This window comes from Andrena cerasifolii, chromosome 8 (assembly GCF_050908995.1).
Source record: "Andrena cerasifolii isolate SP2316 chromosome 8, iyAndCera1_principal, whole genome shotgun sequence".
NCBI classification, from domain to species: domain Eukaryota; kingdom Metazoa; phylum Arthropoda; class Insecta; order Hymenoptera; family Andrenidae; genus Andrena; species Andrena cerasifolii.
The window spans coordinates 628,313-648,172 of record NC_135125.1 but is presented as its reverse complement, the minus strand read 5'-3'; the positions used below and the strand labels follow the sequence as shown (position 1 = coordinate 648,172).

Sequence of the window (19,860 nt, the reverse complement as noted above, 5' to 3'; positions counted from 1 at the left end):
CATTTAGCAATTTATGGATCGAGTGTGTAGTCGAGTGTCTATGCCTGAAACCGAATTGCTGTGCCGGTATTATATTATATCTTTGGCAATGAAAGTAAAGAGCTGAATTCACTATTGTCTCGAAAATCTTGCTAATATTCGGAAGTAAACTTATTGGCTTATAGCTTGCTGGTTTCTCAGGATCCTTATCCTTTTTTAAAATGGGTGTTACTATAGCTGTCGTTCATTTACCTGGGTAATGCAAATTGTTAATGATATTATTAAAAAGGATTGTATATTGAACTAAAATTTGGTCAGGTATGTTTTTAATTGCTATGTTCGGAATTCCGTCTATTCCGGTCGAAGTTTTCCCCTTAATTTTGCTAATTGTTTTCGCAACCTCTGCCACACTGGTGAATATATTGTAGTCTACATCCGGGCCTAATGGATTTGTTGCTCGGTTGACATCGGAGAATTGTGTTAGGTGTTTTTGATGCATTCTAAATTGATGTAACTCTTCTTTAAGTTTTGTGCTATCCTCCTCTATTAGATTATGTAGTCTATTACTATTATCGCTAGCTGAAGGAGTATTAACAGCTTGGTAGTGTTTACCCATGACATTCGCTATATTCACATGTCCGGCCACCGTAAGTTTGTTACCCTCATTTATAATATGCTCTTCCGGTATGTTAAGTTCTTCGATCCAGTCTTGATTCCCGACATCAATTTGTATCAAGTCAATTTAATTGTGTGGCTTGCTGCGGAAGAACCTGTTAATTTTCGGAAAAAAGTTGTCATTTCTCTGCTGATCCACTTCTTTCTCCTTATTCTCCCAGTAACTGCTAATATTTATCTTCATTTCTATCTCTATGGATTTCCTGATTGATTTCAGAAGTTCTTTGAGAAAATTGATTTCCGAGGGTACATATCCAAGTTTGTATGATCTATGTATTTGCAAAACTATAAATGATTTATATTTTATGAATTTCCTTATTTTGATGTTGGTATACAGGTCAGTGTAATCTCTTCTTTTATATTTTGGTGTGGACTTATCTAATGCAGAGCGGATGCCGTGTTCCAGTGATTGCAGATGCTCATCAATTTCAAGATTTGTGAGGTTTCTGTCCTCTGGGATTGGGGTCGAGTTGCTTCTTTTAATTTCGTTTCTGAACTTATCCCAGTTACATTTCTTGTAAGTAAGATGTGCCTTAGGGTCCATATTTGCGATAGGGACGTCTAAATCGTTATCCAATGAAATCTCTGCAATTATTGCTCTATGGTCGCTGTCATAATAAAGTGTTTTTAATTTATCATTCCACATGTTTTTGAATGTAAGCCGAGTGTCGACGATGCAGACGTCCAAAACTGAACCTGCAGACAGGAAGGTAGGTTCTGCTGGAGGTATTATTCTAAATTTATATTTGACTGATTGCGTAGCTTCCCAGGTCCTTATGTACCCAGACCTAACACAGACCCCCCCCCCCCCCGGAATTGAATGCACAGTCCCCCCACTCTCTTCTACGTGCGTTCAAATCCCCCGCAATAATGAAGTAATTACTTTGATCGTTCGCGTTGATCCTGTCCAGAAGATCATTCAGCTCGCTTAATATTGATGCATCTGAACTATTAGTGGCATAAATACTAATGATGTACAGATTTTTGCTGCCGCATTTGATTTTAATAACTGTTGCTTCTAATAATGGTTTGGTAGCAGTATTTCTATACAGGATCTCTTTGTATTTAAAAACCTTTTTGACTAGAATCGCCGTGCCCCCTCCACGCTTCTCAGCCGGTCGATCATTACGTACCATGTTATATCCATCAAAAGCAATTCTGTAGTTCTTATTTAACTTTGTCTCGCTGAGCAGTAGAATGTCCGGGTTGGTTTTCCCTATGGGGTCTTTCAAATTGGCTCTACGCACGTGCCTGACAGTAGAGTTAACGTTCAAAGCTATAATTTTTAATTCCTTGATTTTTAGGGCCATTGCACATTCAGAGATCTATGCAAGTGTTCAATTTTGGAGGTATTATTGTCTATCTGTCTTCTAACATCTGATAGCTGTGCGGTGATTGCGCTTACACGCAATCACCGCACAGCTATTATATGTCTGAATTAGGACCTTGAGCGATTGAGGGCTGATGATAATAAACGTCGTTTTGTTTGGCATACCTATGTGGTAAAGATGGAGGTGGAAAATTATGGTTGTTCCTTACGAGGTTAGCATCCTGCCGCGTTGGGATTTGTTTCATATGGTGCAGATTTGTAGCATTTTGCGTAGCTTGTGAAAAGGACAAACCCTGAGTGACCGGTTTGCTGATCCTGTTAACTTTTTGTGAAATGTTAACTTTGACTTGTGCCCTTTTTAAGGTTATGATCTCCTGGGCCACTTTGAGGTATCTGCAACCTCTGTAACTAGCAGGATGCCCCTGTTCGCCGCAATTCACATATGCTGCTTGTGATGTGCCTGCATCTTTATCCACCGTGCATTCACCTGGACCATGATTGTTCATACATTTAACACACCTGTACCCTAACCTACAATTGGCGCTGGATTGACCAGCCCTCTGACCATTTTTACATTGAAAGACCTTGTTCTTTCTGTAAGGCTCCCAATATACTCTTTGACAGGCCAATCTACCTTGTTTAGTTAACGCACTTGGGATGCTGTCCGGAGACAGCTGTACCAGGAAGTGCGTGGGTGCGCTGTCAGACTGTCCAAGTGTGATTTTGGTAATTTTAATTATTTTTACGTATTGTAACTCCAAGCTGTCTATTTCCCCTATAATATCCTGCTCACTGAAATCACCCTGTATACCTTTTAGCACAAGCAGCTTATTTTTAAGGTGGATAGGGGTATATGAATAAAACTTGGTATTGAGATTTTCTAGAATCACCTTCATTTTGTTGAAGTTTCCCATCGCTGTTACACTGATGGCTGTGGTGTCACTACCAATGTCTTTTAACATTATTTCGTTTCGTGGGATCTCATCCTTGATAGCTTGTAGTATGCTCTTGATTGACATCCCTATACAATAAATTGGTGAGGGTCTTGACTTACCCTTTGCCTGGGGAGAAGGGATCTCCGTTGCTTCCTTTGATATATTCGGGATTATAACGTTGCTGACGATAGGAGTATCTATAACCTCGCTACCCCCAATCTCCATTGCTGCTTCTTGTCCAACGATTGCTCCCTCCGTGGATAGCAAATCGAACTGATTATGTGTGAGAGTTGGAGATTGTGCCCCTCCCCTCCTCTCAATAGACTGTGGGCTCACCGGCTTTTTTGGCGTTAACTAAGTTTCCTTACCCTGTTCCTGACTCGAAGATGAGGGGGCACATTGCGTCCTACTTGTCTGCACATTCCTAACCTCAAAATTCTTCCTCTTAACATTTAAGTTAGGTGTGACTGGACACTGCGCTCGGGCGCCCAATTCTCTGAGAACTTTTTGAAATTCCTTTTCAGTCGATGCAGTTAGCGGTTGAGAGCTCATCCTTTTCCTTTCCTCGTTACTCGCCCTCTTATGTCCTTTGCGCTGGGTTTGAGAATGCGCTGGGAGCGACGCCATGACGCCAGCACAGGCGACGCTCCTGTAGCCCAATTAATATCGTTGAACTGCTACTATTTGAGTGAAGTTCAATACGTTCCAGATAATAATAATATTTCCAGGTACCCTCTAAGGATACCCACAGTTTCAATGATGTTAAGCAAAACAAAATAGTGTCGAAATTGGCTAGACTTGCAGAAACCGTTTGGATGTTAAGCGACTAGCACGCTCGCCCACTCGAACTAAAGCCCCAACAACACCACGCCAACGTCATACCGAACGCTCCACGGCATATCTTTAAGTATAGATTATGGCTTTTGTATTTTACTGGAACGCTATGAAATGTTTAATAATTTACATGTAAATATCTCTATTATTAAGGCCCATTGGCAGAAATGCTCGGACTCGTATTTACTTATTTTCGACATAGATCCATCGTGCCAAGGCTTATCAAAATCGATGTCTACCACTTGATGTCCTCCCCTTGTAAGAGGATCTCCAAACATTCATATGGTTATTTGGTGTCAAGTCATGCCCCTTTTCGATAGCTCAGAAGGAATTGAGTTAATCGATAAAGTGATAACTTGTCGACTTCCCGATAGTGACGAAGATGAACTTAAAGATCTGGTGACACGTCTACAAGTACACAGGCGTACACATACGTGTTTTAAAAATGGGAATCATTGTCGATTTTCGTTCCCTCCACCAACGGCAGAAAATACCCATATTCTTGATGACGTACAAACTATTAGACAAGGTGGGAGATTTTGTGTACTGAAGACCATTCGACCAACCATTTCTGAGATGGATGTTTAGTTTGTAAGTTGACCGCACTGCGGCGCTTTTCATTCCTGTTTCATTGTACGTTATTGCATCATGTACTTAACATGTAACCTTTTCACTCTGTTCAATTAATATACGCTGTTATGCAAGTAAGCGTATGGTGTTCATTTAATTATTAGTTCTAACATATTATGGGCCCAGGATGGTCCGTTTTTTCTTTTTTTGGAACTATTGAATTATATAGTTTTTTCTTTTGAATCACTATAAGATAGAGAAGGCTGTGCATGCTAGCACCTAACCTAAAATCTAGCACGTGGTTTCCAGCAAGGCTCAAAAATGCCTGATGAAAGTTCTGGTGGGACACCAATTGATTTAAATACCACGACCGTGGGATTCCAGGGAAATATTCCCACAATTGATCCAAAGTTGTATGGAATGTCGAATTTCTCATAATGGAAATTCATGATGAAAATGACATTAATTGGGATGGACCTTTGGGAGTGTGTTGATCCTTCCAATACAAATACACCTAACGTAAGAAAAGATCAAAGGGCTTTGGCGACAATCTGTCTAAATATAAAAAAAAACATTGTCACGTACATGTTCAGAACACTACAACTGCACGTGAAGTCTGGCTTAATTTGTCAAAAGCATATGAAGACAAAGGTTTATCAAGAATGCTTGGTTTAAAAATTGACTATTCTAATTTCAAAAACATAAATGAATATGTGTCGGAAGCAGTAACGCTTGCACATGTTACGTCCCGAAACTTTATAAAAATTTTTAAAATCTATTTCTAGTTGCGTTTTCTTTTGCTAGTGGGCAAAGTGCTTCGACAACGCTTAGCGTTCTGGGAAATCCCTAGTCGAGCGCACTCTTGCTTACTGTATTTTATCTTTGCATAATCAATGTCGCATACCTCGCGACATTGATTAAATGTAAGCGGCGGGGGTGCGTCTTGACAATGCATCCAGCATTCTGGTGAAACCTCATCGAGCGCATTTCCGACCGTCGAATCGTCGCATCAATGTAAAGGAGTGATCTGAGTGCCAGAATGCGTGAGGACGAGAGTACCCTGTTTGGCGCCGGTAGCGCACAAGTATAAAGTATAGACGGATGAAGGTGAGAACACCTAATGACATCATGCATCTGTTGCTGGGGCATGATTAGGATTGCAGTGTCAGCTTATCTCGGATCGGTCCTCGCGGCTGAACGCGCCTGAAGGCGCGAAGCTGAAGGCACTCTTTGTCGTACAGTCGCGGAGAGCGTGACGAGTGTCCGTGGATAGTAATTTCTTTTTCTTAATTTAAATTCTATTTCGAGCCAGAGATTCATAAGTTTTAGTGAATGGACTCATCTTTCCACGTTAAACGTTTTCTAACTTCATCGTTTTCTCAATTTTATAAATCTGCGTTTTAAATTCATTAAATATTGCCGTTTAACTATTACGTTACGCTATAAAACAGTTGCGACGAGATCAGCCTTCAGTTAGATCTCAAATCTGTTTTGTGTTTGCTTATTATTACTTACTTACTGATATTGTATTAATCATATATATAGTGTGTGAGTGTGATTTCCCTCTTTCCCAGGCACGGAAAGGTGCTTCCATTGCGTATTGTTCAAAGACAAACAGCCAAAATGTATACGTTTTTAAAGTGTACCGATAAAGTGGGTGAGTTGCGCATTCTATCTTTAAATATTGTAATTCCGAATTGATCGGCAAGCGTCGTCTCACGTAAAGAGATTAATTTCATGTATTTTATTTGATCATTGTGCATGCAGAGGTAACGGAGAGTCAATATTGGTTTAACCAGTATTTTGGGATTTTCCCTTGGCTCCCCAGCCTCTCTAACTCATTAGTAAAAGAATAAAAGGAAAATCATTCACATTTGAACCTTACAATTGAGCAAAAATTTAGTTACTGTTAAACCTTCCGTAACATGGATATCCATCCCTAACAATAACTCAGTGCGGGCTTGTATAGGACGAGATCTTTGCAGGGACTCCTACCGGTACGAAAAATACCGGTATTATACCGGTATTTTTCAGTTGTACCATCGTAACCCTTATAGAAACCGAAATACAAAAATACCGGTATGAGATCATACCGGCATATGAAAATACCGGTATATTTACCTATATTTACCGGTAATTTTTTCGGTTTTGTTATTCTATTACAATTTTCAAGATATTTGTAAGCAGAGATTTAAGACCGGTATTATTTTATTACTGCTATTATGTTACCAAAATTATATCCAAACCGATATAGAACTGAAATCGTTGTAATACCGAAACCAAAGGAATCACCAGCATTTTTCTAATATCTATAGTGTGATCGCGAGTGAAAGAGAATAAGATGTTACAATGTTACATTCGTCGGTACGTCGATTTCAAACGCCAAGTATAGCGACGTCGTTTGGTGCCGTCTTATATATCGTCTTCCTTACGTCCCTCATGTGAGAAAGGGATAACAGAGTGGCTCAGCGATGAAGTGGAGGCGAAATATAAACAAATGAAGATTTGTTCTCGAGATCGGTGACGAAAACGTGGAGACTCGTCACTCTGTGACAGGGGGGCCAAGCTTCCCTCTTACGAAAGTTGAAGCAGAGTTTGTAGTGCCTCCTACCAATGAGGTGCGTACTAAACTGTGAATGTGTGAATTGGGACGTATGTGTATGTGTATACGTGTAATGCACCGTTTACTTTAAAACCTGTCCACGGATCGTCGCGCCAGCGACACGTATGCAGCAGATAGAAGGATAAACATTGAAATTGAATATTTCTTCTTTTCTTAGGAAAAGAAAATATATTCAATTTCTTTGTATATCCTTCTATCTGCTGCATACGCGTCACTGACGCGACAATCCATGGTCAGGCGGCATTAGAAAGGGTAAACCAGGGAAAGTGAGGACACTTCCTCGTGTCTGCGCCAAACATTTCTAAATGACGACGGTCGTCATGGTAACATTTCACCAACGTCGAAAGGTTGCGTGTCGTGCTCACTGATACACGTAGGTATGTGTGTGTGATATACCTAGCGCCTCCTACCAATAAGGTGCTAACTAAACGGGAAAACTTCAGCCAAACAAAGACGGCTTGGCCCCCCTGCTCTGTGAGCGAACGTTAAGCAATACGTACTTACTAGCAACAGGAAAATATTTTTGGAAATTAATTTATTAGTTGTATACTGTATAGTATTGAATTTATTACGTTATTTTTACTTTTGAATTCACTATTCATAATTCATTAATGTACTTTTAGTTTCTAATGGGTACGTTTAGTTTTTTTTTGTTCTTTAGTGTTAATATTAGTGTAATATTAGTCTAAGAATTGGGCCGGAAGAGGGCAAATGTTGTGTATGAATACTTCAATTATAATTTGTCGCATAATAAATCGATATGTGTAATTAAGGATTGTGGTCACAAAGTTACCGTAAGTATTTTGTAAATACATATTTGATTATATTTTTTAAGATATATATTTTTAGGGAAATCATGGTACAAATTTGTTATCACATTTGTCTTCGCCGCATCCAGATGAATTGACCTTAGTTATGTTACAAAAGAAAAAACGGAAAGAAGAAGAAACGGAAATAGATAATTCAAACTCTCTTAATAGTAAGAGACATATTAGAGACAAAGTATTAGATGAATGCGTAAATTTAGTTACTGTTCATGGGCGACCGTATAGTTTAATTAACGACGCAGCGTTTCAAAAAATTGTTTGCATGACACCGTCGACATCAGTTTTATCTATTTCGCCACAAGAAGTACGAAATGCAGTAAAAATGAAGGCAAATTTGTTCAGAGACAATCTGAATAAACAGTTAAACGGAAAATTACTCTCTTTACAAATCGATGCTGCGACCTGCATAGACCGCTTATTTCTTGGGATCGATGTACAATATGTAGATGGTACAGAAGTTGTTTTAAATACATTAGCAGTAAAAGAAGTATACAACAGACATACTGCTGAAAATATGAAAGAAATATTAAAAAACGTACTCCTGACTTACGGAATATCTGTAAACCAAATTTATTCGATCACGACTGATAATGGTTCCAATATGATTAAACTTGTGAAACTAGTAGGAAATGATCAGACGGATTTCGAATCCGACAATGGTGAAGATGACAGCGATTGCGAAAGTTTCATTATCGACAGATGAAATATATGGGAATGAAAATGACGAAGAATTTGAATTTTCATTATCAGATAACGAAGAAGTCATTTCAACTGTTAACGAAAAGGATGACAGTACTGAAAAATATCAAATTCGATCAGTACGCTGTGCTGCTCACACAGAAAGATAAGAAAATTCCTGCCACAATAAGTGAAGCGCGAGAAGTGTGCAAAAAATTACGTTCACCAGTAGTTAAGAGGTTTTTAAAAGCAATGCACAAAAAAAAAACAATCATAGATTGCTCTACGCGTTGGCATTCAACGTTAGATATGCTGGAACGGCTCGGCGAATTAAAAGAATGTTGTGACGCGAAAAACAAAGATCGCTATTTAAGTCCACACACGTGGATAGAAATAGGTGACATAGTGCGTTGCTTACTTCCAGCCCGCATTGCGACCAAAAAATTACAACAAGAGCAACTACTCATTGGAGATTTTTATAGGACATGGTCGCAATGTATACTGGAAACAAGAAGATTAAAGTCAATATTATCGGAGAAACTCGTCGAAGCCATGAAACTTCGAGAAAAAAAATTATTTAATAATGATGTTTTCTTGGCAAGTATGTACGTTCCTTGATGTTCAATGTAACGTGATTTTAAATCATCAGCAAATTGTAGAAGTTAATAGTCACCATGATGTTTTCTTAGTAGGCATGTTCCTCGATGTACGGTTCAACATTGTATTAACCGAACAACAAATGGTACAAGCGAAAACTCATCTGGTACGTACATGGGCGTACCAAGAAAAAATACTGCAACAACATAGGAGTTCAATTAGTACTAACTGCACTCCAAGTACCTCAATTGCAGCTGAAGATGAAGTTGCAGTAGATGAAGTGGAGAATATGTTAAAAGAATTAGATCGTACAAGACGTAGGCACGATAATACGATATGTTCCTTAGATGTCATGAATATGTTGCGGAAATTTGCAGACCAACCGGGTTTAGATTCCAAACAGAATATTTTAGAATTCTGGAATAAAGAAAGAAACAATAATCCAGAATTGTATGCATTAGCATAAATAGCGTTAGCAGTGCCGCCAACCCAAGTTAGTGTCAAAAGATTATTTTCTTCATTAAAATATGTCCTGTCACCATTACGTTACAATTTGTCTGATGATATTGTCAACGACAGCTTAATACTTAGGACTAATCCAAACTTATAAGTTGGTAGTTCTTAAATATATTTTTATTGTTTTTAAATATTTTATTGTTTTAATGAAAAAGAAAAACCTGTCTTAATCTTAACCTACCATTTTTACAAGAGGAAAACCGAAAAAATATTGGTATTTATTTCGGTTTTCGGTATAGTGTAATACCGGTGTCCAAATTATAGCGGTATCCAAGTTATACCGGTATGAAGTCCCTGGGCCGTAATACCGGTATCCAAACCATACCGGTATGAAGTCCCTGGCGTAATACCGGTATCCAAATCATACCGGTATTAAGTCCCTGGTTTCAACAATGCCTTGCAGCATTGTGGGAGAACCCTCGTTAAGAACACCTCTGACCGTCGCGCTAAACATTGTAACATAATCAGTAACGGCTACATCAGGAATGCGCGGACTGGGTTGCTTCTTAGAAGATTGACGGAATTGTATACTCTACATCTGGTGCAGGAGACTGCGTCTTCCCACGGTGTTGTCGCGGATTATTAATTAATTGGGAATTGTTTTTGTTAAAATTAGATACCTAACACAATTTCTGACAGTCTAAGGACTGTGGGATACCCCTAATCGAAATTTGCGTGTATAAATGTGCCGCTCGAACACTAAAGCCCGCGGCACGTAACAGGCCCAACGTGCGTGTGTGTGTATGTGGGGGGGGGGGCGCAAACAGGGCAACCGCCCAGAGCGCCAAAATTGATAGAAGAAGCAAAAATTATAATCAACAAAACCCAATAAAAATGTAAAACTTTTTGGAAAAACGATAAAAAAAAGTAGGTCATACATGTTTAAATTTAGTACAGACTTATATATTGTGTTTAAATACGTCTTTATGATGCATTGTTTATGTATATGAAGATTCCGATATGGACACCTCTGCACAAGATGAAGCTTCTGGTTTCGTGAATCAAGTTAAACAATTTAAATTTGTATGCCCTATTATAATTTGCAAAGTAAAAGTCTTTGAGTTAAGTTCTGTAATTCTATTATTAAAGAATCCCAAAGAATTTTTTGAAAACTCACGTTCAGAAGAATTAATTTAATCAAGTTCTTGTAGATGCCAAAGAATTAGCCTCTCAAACTGACAACGAGACAAGTTTTGACACTTCGCTTAAACATCCAATTAGATCTAAAAATGGACAATTTAATTATGAGTGTCATGATAAGCCTACTGTCGATGCCAAACAAAAATATAAGATTAAGTTTTTTTTAATAATAGACACAGGTATAAACTCGCTCGAGTTAAGATTTTCCCAAATTAGTGAACACAATAATTATTTTGATCTTGTTTATGACATGCAGCTTAAGAGAGACGCCTAAGGATGAAATGTTAGGTCATTATAAGAACCCTGAAGTTATTTTAATCGACGAAGACTCATCTCTTCTCTTCTTCTTCTCTTCTTTCTTTCTTTATTATTATTATTTATTTTTTTATTACATATATAAATGAAAATGTATGTTTCCTTGTTCCCTCAAAACTCAGGAACTAATACATCAATTTCGATGCGGCATTCTTTAACGTGTAGTACAATTCTCAAGGAAGGTTTTGGGCTAATTATCATCTCGATATTACTAAATGGGACTGACAAGGCCCCTCGAAATGCCTTTCAAGAGACCAATTAGACAGGTACCCTTCTGGTACCCAAAAGTCGTAAAATTTCGTATTCCGCAACGAAAACTGTTTCTAGGGGGTTTCCAACAAAAATTGTGGTTATCTTAGGCGTCTTATTATATAGGATAGTAATGCCTGGCGAAGACAGGCTAAAAAACTAGACCTATTATATCCCACTTTTCTATCTCCTCCCAAAATCCAAAATCTTTGTTTCATAATCCTGTGTTCTCAGCCTCTTCTACTGTTTCCTTTATTCCCTGCCGTTTCCTCTGCCCCTTTACTTTTTTCCCCAGTGTTTCTTCCTCCTTCTCTCTTTCCCCGTTTTCATCCCCTCTTACATTCTTTAATGTCTCCAACTCCCCATTCCATTTCCACCATTTTCCTTCTGTTGAGCGTAACGATGTTATTTTCAAACTCCAAGTGGATCGTACTGTGCTCTGCGCGTTGCCAGTCCGCACGTGGCAGACACTTGGTCTGTCAGTCGGGGCCTAACACTTTGGGACTACGAATTTACGACCGGCGTAGTTGGAATAGGGGCTCTTAGACCGAGTCGAGATTACGCTTTTCCAGACGTTGCCAATAATAAACAGACGGCACGACGTCGCGCTGATCGGTTCGGTTTCTCCGAAATCAAACTTGCCCCTTCCCAGTCACTTTTCGTCGTTCCAGCCAAATCAGTTCAACCAATGAGCAATCATTTAGATCACCTCCTAGTTAAGACACACCCCCGAAAGGGTTTCGTGATCTTCGCAGCGCCAGAGAGACCACTTTGAAAAATCAGATCAAACAAAACTCTCTTACCGTCAGCATCGACAAACCGCTTATACTTTCTGGACATTACAATCGCGTGAGATTACTGTAACACAACCTCGTCTATTACTTATTTCCATCAATAGTGATTAAAATATATCGTTATGTTATTATTCATTGTTACGCGCTGTAGTGTATGTGTTTGATTTCACTCAACCTATCACATTCCAATCATCCTCAACCAGTGAACTCGAGTGGCGTAAAAACAGCACGGAGTGTGACATTGTGTCGTCGGAGACTTACACCCTCCAAATATAAAGGCGACATTTTGGCCACAACACCTTCTTTTCAGATCCTTTCATACCCCTAATTCTACCCCTATTTCATTTTCCCTATTCCTGCTAGCCGAACAGGATAGCTATCCGTCTTCGTTTCCACTGTACATTCTATCCTATAAATGTAAAGTCATGCTTAAAATCCTCTCCTTTCTTCCTCATAATTTCTCTTTCTTCGCCACGACTTCGCTTTGCCCCTCTCTTTCTTTCATTCCTATTATTGCCGTTTGTTCTTCTTAGGGAGCTCAATATAGTGAACCTAATTTTTATTACCAAATTCAAACTAACAATTTCTAAGTACAGTATTGTCTCGTTATGGTCTCGGTTTGGTGTACACGATACGGACTTTTCGCTATCCCCACCACGTCTGCCTCACTCTTGTCCGGCGAAGGCGAGAGCGTATTTCTTATTTTGGTTTACAGTTTACGTTCAAGAATTTACGCAAACACTGATCAACGATTTGTAAGAAAAATAAGTGAAAATTACTATTTTTTAATATATTGTTTGAACAATTTGACAATATCACGAATCGGTTGAAGTGGTCTGAATTTATTATCAAAAAGTACATAATTTTTGTCTAAAATATTTTTTTTTCACACCGCATAGTTTCCACGATATTTAGGCAAACGTGCTTTTCATCCCGAACTTTGATAGCTGATTTCATCTCCTAGATAAACAGGGTCATAATTTAATCTTGCAACTCACGCTCAACAGCGTCTCACGGACGCATTCCACTACAACCATGCGCTGGCTGATACTTCCGCCGTCTATGAGCTGATGATGAAAGTGTACGGTCTTTTAGATGCCAGTAGCGAGGACAGGGTGCTTTTGGCTTTCGCCAGAGGATATTAAATTTGACGTAGCAGGCGGGGAAGAAAACGGTAGCCATTTTAAGAATGCGATCGCACCGATCCCGTTCTCCGTGAAAATATCTACCTGTGCCACGATCCAGCTGCGGTATTAGACCATGCTGACGCATTAGTTGCTCGGGTTGAAGAATTTTGGGCCTTATTCGTATAACTTTTGAACTGTAAAAGATATCGGAATGCAATTTGCGCCGCAAAATGAGGAAAATTCATTCCCTCTTAATAATGGATAATTTAATATATTTTACGTTTAGTTATTTTTCATTTTATCAATTTTTTAACCATAATTGTTGTGAAAAGCATTTGCAAACTGTTTATTTGATACTGTATTTAATGCTCTTTTTAAAATTCATGGTGTTTTGACAGACAATAGGCTAGTTGTTTCTGTATCATTATTGTATCATATCTTTATTCAATTATGTGTTAGTTCTGCAGACCTCAGAATCTATTTCTCTGGTTTTCTTTTTTATGATTTTATCCTTAATGCAGTGCATGCATAGATCGGACGTACGGGGTAACTAATGGGACGTGTCTTTGATTGTAGCGCTGTTAGAATTTTTTTCTACAATTTTTGGGTCTGAATTTTTTTTGTCATTTTTTGGAACAATGCGCCATTATTGTGGCTTTTACACGCGGGTGGCGAAAAATCTTTCCGTACAGGTTTACTCAGTATAGTAATCTGGGGTGCGAGTGGTAAACCGATCATAAAAGCGGAGCGCGCGGCTCGCTTACCTGGGCCGAGAAATTCCGAATAGCTCTTTGGGAAGATAATTTGAAAGAGACCATCCTAAAATTTTCGATGCTCGGGCATCACTGCAGTCCAGCGGTCGCTGGCAGCTTCCCGACCTCCAGGCCAGTGCATAGTTGTAGTGGAATGCGTCCGTGAAGCGGTGTTGCTGTCTTACCTATTCGCGCGAGCGCGGGTTGCAAGATTAAATGATGGTCCTGTAGACTGTTGCAAACAAAAAATACGTACGAAATATTTTTTCAAGAACTACTTCCCCCATAAGTTCCATCAAAATGAACATATGACACTTAAGTGGTGTTCCTTGTAAGTAAAAAAACATAGACTTATTCTTTTACCGCCAACTAAATTGGCAATAAGGCGTTTATCTTACCACGAGAATTTTAAGAAGGTATTAGGATGGACAATTTTGTTGCCAGTGCCAACCTGTTGCTATTTATCATGAGAAATGTAGACAAATACGTATAAGATAATTCGGATACGGGTAAATTAGGTTATGCCAATGTCACGTCCCGCGACGTAGAGTCAGCTAATAATTAATCCTTAACCCACTTATCTCAATAATTCGAACTTTGGAGGTATTATAACCACCTTACATAAGTTATCAACGTAATACATAGCCGAAAAGGCACTGTAACCGTAATCTATAATAAGAAAAGATCGAGCCGAGAATCCACGGACAGCAACAGCGAGCAGGAGAGCAACTATCGCAGGAGCTGGCGACCAGCCGGCTACACACACCAGGATGGTCCAACCAACACCACCTGACATTCAGCGTGGAACGGAAGGCCCTATCAGCCAACGCAGCCAACACCAGCACGGATCTGCGCTCATAATCATCGCTAGAAGCTGGCCCTCCCGTTATTTCCCGTAAACCGAGCTCCAATACGGAACCGATGTATCTTAACTTCAACCCCGTAGTACGTAGGCTGTACGAAACTGATCGTGCAGAACATATCGTAACCCAATAGCGTAGAAAACTAAAATATAAATTAAAGTATTTAAGAATTTAACTATTGCCGCTACTGGGAGTCAGGTAACGCAGCGAAATACGTATTAGTTGTGAAGAAGACACCGAAATGGTGCGCAGCAGATCTAAACTCCAAATTTAATAAACAAAACTCTCGAGTAGCGCGATGGGAAGATTCTTCCTGGAAGATCCCAGGCAGGTGCTGTACGATGAGGTCTCCCACCTTTGATTTGTCATGTGACAATCCTAGAGAAGGAGTGATCGGAAGCCCTATAAAAATGGACCGACCACTCGAGGGTCGCAGTAGTAATTTAATTGTTGTGATTTTAATTGAGTAAAGTTTACCCCCCAATATCTTATTCCTAACTCAGGCATTATCACCTTTTTCAAGTAAATGATTGTATTAATCGAGGAGTTATGAATGACCAGGTCGTGATTTGCACCCGTCAATGGTGACACTTACAAGCGGACAACCGCCCACGGTGTCATCGGGCATTGGGTGTGAAACGCGATTTTCGCGATCAATAGCTTTCTCCATTTTAATCGATGAAATGTTACTTGAATGTTCGCAATTTGCACCCACCAGAATTGTCACTTACAAGCGGACTGTGGTCCACGGTGTCATCGTGTGGACGTAAAAAGCGAACTACGCGATCACACAACCCTTAAGCATTTATAAACAGATCGAAATTATTCATAAACGATCATGTTTTACGTCTGTCGAAAGTGACACTTATAAGCGGACATCCGCCACGGTGTAACCAGGTATTAGACGTGAACCATGGCCGCAGGAAATAAAAGAAAATCATATCAATCCTATTTCTAAAGGGTGGTGATGCCCAGAGGCCATTGCGCGGATAGAAAAAATCAACTACACCGCCTAGTATTACGTTACAAAAGTGAGCCAGCTGAAATTTCCGCCCTGTTTGAAGCAACAGCCACCCTCTGCGCCCGCATCTTAAAAACCATCACTCCGAACATACACGGGATTATGGTCGCATCCGGAGATTGGACCCCACCCAAATTCAACCACGTAGAGGAGATCGACGCGACGCCCAGAGAGCCCGTCGTTTGGTAACTAACACCCATCGACCAATAAAAAGGTAATTACATTTAACAATTTCGGTATTTACCGGGGCCCCTGTAAGTCCCTGTCGAAAATCGCGCTCAATCACTTTCAACTATCCCAGAGCGACAAGCCCCTGGACTTGCTCAAACGCGGATGATTAAATTAATTCCGTTAAACTAGCGTCCGGACTCGCAAGTAAATCATAATCTCTTTAACCTGGAAAGTAGAAACGTAACAGCCAATATCAACCGATAGATGACCGCTGTTCTGCCTCGGTCGAAGCTGTTCGTTGCAGAACTCGACTATACATAAGTACCCAGAGCAAAACTGACAGAGTAGGACAATAGACAAGTGGATAAGCGAAAGAAGTTAAGCGATCCCGGACCAGTCGTCAATCCTTCATTTCTTCACAAATTTCTGTTTTCGGTATCTTATCTATTCTAAACAAATGTAGAGTCAAAACATTATGTATGTGTAGTACACACCAACCAAAAGTCAGTCCATCCGACTAATTCCAACAAATGGATGGGATAATCTGCTGCAACGTACGTTTTTGACTGGCAGTTAAAGATATTCTACAGATTTCTTTCTGTTCCAACGCAATCAGATTTACACTGGCAACACATTCCACGGACTCATATACATATATGTATGCTCATATGAAAATAATATAAACTGATTTCAGTGATAAATACGTACCTTGATTCTATTAGATAATCTTAGGAAAACAGATTCCTTCTGTGGCATGGTGTTTGATGTTGACTGCATTATTGAAACACTAGCAGCAGGCTCGTTTTGAATATGAATAGTTTCCCCTTCTAAGTCCTTTAGATCAGATAATAACGAGTCAAGTGCTAAAGAATCCTGAGAAGATAATTTAATTTCGGGATCAACAATTTCTGCTTGTCCCTGTTTTCCTTCTGGATCAAATCGTTCCATGCTTTCTATTTTACTTTGTATATCAGCAAATTCCAAGGGATCTATATAGGATGTTATATCATCTTTTGCAACTTCGTTACTGTCAATAGTAACTGCTGGATCGGAGGTATAATTTTGATGTGAATTTTCAATGGAAGCATCTGGAATAATAGGTGGCTCCACAGAGGCTTTTAGAATTGGATGCTGACCAATATTTAAAAAGACAGGAGTAGTTGTTAATAATTCAGGCTGAATTGTTTCCTCGATACTATCTTTGCTAGATTCCAAAACAGGAGTTGAGGAATCATTCCTTACTATTTCCTTTTCAAGTGTTTTACTAGGTTTAATGTGCAAAGCCAAATTTTCAGCATTTGAGGAGGTTCCAATAGATATACTGGTAAATTTGTCAACCTCTTCACTAGATGGATCATGAGTATTTCTTTGAAACTCTGGAGATGACACTGACTTAAAAATATCAGCACTTGCATTACTGTAGTCTTTGCTACTTTCAGACAATACATCTTCCTTACCAATGTCTTTGCAGTTGCTAATTGATATTTCATTGCTTGTATTCATTACCAGTTTACGTTCCTTTGTGGCTAATACATTGCAGAGGGCCGCTATATACTCAGGTTGAAATACAGATGTTAAAAATGTTAGCTGAAAATTCTTTGTCAAAGCAGTTTTTCCTCTGGTTTGCACATACTTTTCTACAGTACTTTTCAGCTTTTCCAGTTCTGGTTTTCGAGTTTTTTTGGCAAAGGTTTCGATTTTCACACCATAACGTTTGCAGAGTCCATTTTGTTGTAATGTTCTATTTACAAGATCAATTTTTAACAATTGATTTAATTGTTGTTCCCTACAACTAACTAACTGGAAGATCTTTGCAAATTTTTGATCTGAGCAATTATCACAGAGAATTGTATATCTTGGAGTCATACAACTAACATAAGAGTTGTCAAAAATATTACCACCATCTATACTTTGTTGAATTTTTGTAATGTTATTACCGGTTAATTCACTAGATTTTACCAATACTTCGGCTGCTTTTTTCACAATATTCAAAACAGCGTCTCTAGCACTACCAAATAAATTTCTTGGCGGTTCACCATTTTCAATATCCAAAGCTTCTTCATCACTATCTTCATTATCATCTACGTTTGTAATCGTATCTCTCGAAATCTGATTTTCTGTCTCCGTTTCTAAAACCTCAAATTCGCTGGTACCGTAAGCACGAAATAACGAAATAGGACAAAAATGTTCTGACCCGTAATATGTTTGAAGTTCTACTTTTATAAATTTTCCAAAAAGATGTGGCTGTAGAACGAAACTTTGAGTATCCTTTATGTCTTTTGCAGTGAACTGGCCAACGAGACTCCAATCTCTCATAGGAAAACGATCGCTAATGTAAACTGAAAAGTCCTTTGGCGATGAACTAAAGAGTTCAAAATTGGCCAATTCAATTTTTTTAGCTTGAATAGCCTCGCACAATTCTACCACGAACCATATACGCGAGGTACATGTGTTCAACATATATTCATCTCTTGTAGATACTAAAACACTTCTAGCACTTCGAGCTTCTGGATTCGCTGCTACGACCTTGGCTCCACAATCTGGAGAAGCATAATTCTTAGAACGAACCTTCATTCCACTAACGCCCCTCGCCGGTACACCAGAATTTTGGGCAGATGCGTTCGGATGTGCTACAAAGAAAACAATTGGTCTATAAATAGATTAGTTCATAATTAAAATCGATATATTTATACCATGTCATATTCTTTATTTTATTATTCCGTTCTCCTTTTTATGAACAAATTATAAAATTATTTGCTGATTCATTTAACGGAATCTATACGCATTTATCGACGAGACATAGAGAAATAGGTTTTATAGATAGTTTAATAATCCTTATTAAGTTTGAACATTTAAGTTGAAGAAAGGGAAATGATTAGTAAACAAAAATTACGTTCTAATTTATTGCGGTCAAGGATGAAGGGAAGAAGTAGGTCAAGATAAGTATATCAATGTAAAGGAATATGAATTGTCTAAGTTCCCTTATAGAAATCACACAGTAGTTCTGTTTTGTAGCCTTTATTTCAGAGTCAAATTGTGGACCAGATGTTAGCTCTAGTCAAGGTGTGGGCGAAGACTGATGTCTACCGGACGCACATATTCCGGCAAGCACGCGCGACTAAAAAATACTTCCTAATTGGTTGACCCAATGCCGGTGTCAACCAATCGGTACCTTTCAGGCCCAAAATCGCGCCACCTATTTCGCGCGTCTTCGGCGCGCTTCCACCATAACGCGGGTGAGATTTGGCGGGAGAAATACTCCTGGCAATGCAGCGGGATTTCCCCCAGGCCCCCAAGACGCGTGACGTGTCCGGTCGCAGGCCGCCCGGCCTCGCATCGTGGGCTCTTCGGAAACTCGAGGTTTATGATACCCGCAATAATTATTGAGGCCGTAAACGAAAGTCTCGAAGGAAAGCATGCTTTGTTCAAAATTCAATCACGAAAGGAACGGAAAGCGGCTTACTCAAAAATAGTTTTGCTGACGTGCGTGTCATAAACCATGCCGACAATTTGCACGCCAAATGTTCATATTTGGTCGTACCGATGGCCGCTACAAATGCAACAAGGTTTAGAAAATGATATTTCCAATACAAGGTGTATCAACCACACTCAAATAAAGTAAATACACTAAACTTATAATTGAAAATGGTACGAAATATCTATGCGAAACTGAGTCCTTTTTCCTAACACATTCACAAGGGTAATGGTGAAAATTGTATCCCAATAAATTGCATTTCGCGGACCTATGAAAAGCACCCCGCAATTTAATTTCGAAAAGTGTCGCAACTTCACACCCTTGAAAACGTCAAGGATGGGTCCGCTCCAAAAAGGGCTCACGCTGCATTTTATTGCGCTGTACGAATT

General features: G+C 39.2%; 2 protein-coding genes and 1 long non-coding RNA gene across 3 annotated transcripts in view; 1 reads left to right on the top strand and 2 right to left on the bottom strand.

The window, feature by feature from the left end:
• LOC143372282 (uncharacterized) overlaps nucleotides 1-19,860 on the bottom strand; it is a 394,641-nt gene that overhangs the window by 25,787 nt on the left and 348,994 nt on the right. The gene's annotated exons all lie outside the window — the stretch shown is intronic.
• LOC143372204 (uncharacterized) overlaps nucleotides 1-19,860 on the bottom strand; it is a 170,582-nt gene that overhangs the window by 15,669 nt on the left and 135,053 nt on the right. Inside the window, exon 5 of the mRNA XM_076818214.1 lies at nucleotides 16,705-18,626. Coding sequence (XP_076674329.1) covers nucleotides 16,705-18,626 — 1,922 coding nt within the window. The remainder of the gene's footprint in view (nucleotides 1-16,704; nucleotides 18,627-19,860) is intronic.
• On the top strand, nucleotides 8,695-9,529 carry LOC143372256 (uncharacterized). The gene is made up of 2 exons (XM_076818310.1): nucleotides 8,695-9,052; nucleotides 9,144-9,529. Exons 1-2 carry the CDS (start codon nucleotides 8,704-8,706, stop codon nucleotides 9,512-9,514), a joined length of 720 nt encoding a protein of 239 aa, XP_076674425.1. The 5' UTR covers nucleotides 8,695-8,703; the 3' UTR covers nucleotides 9,515-9,529.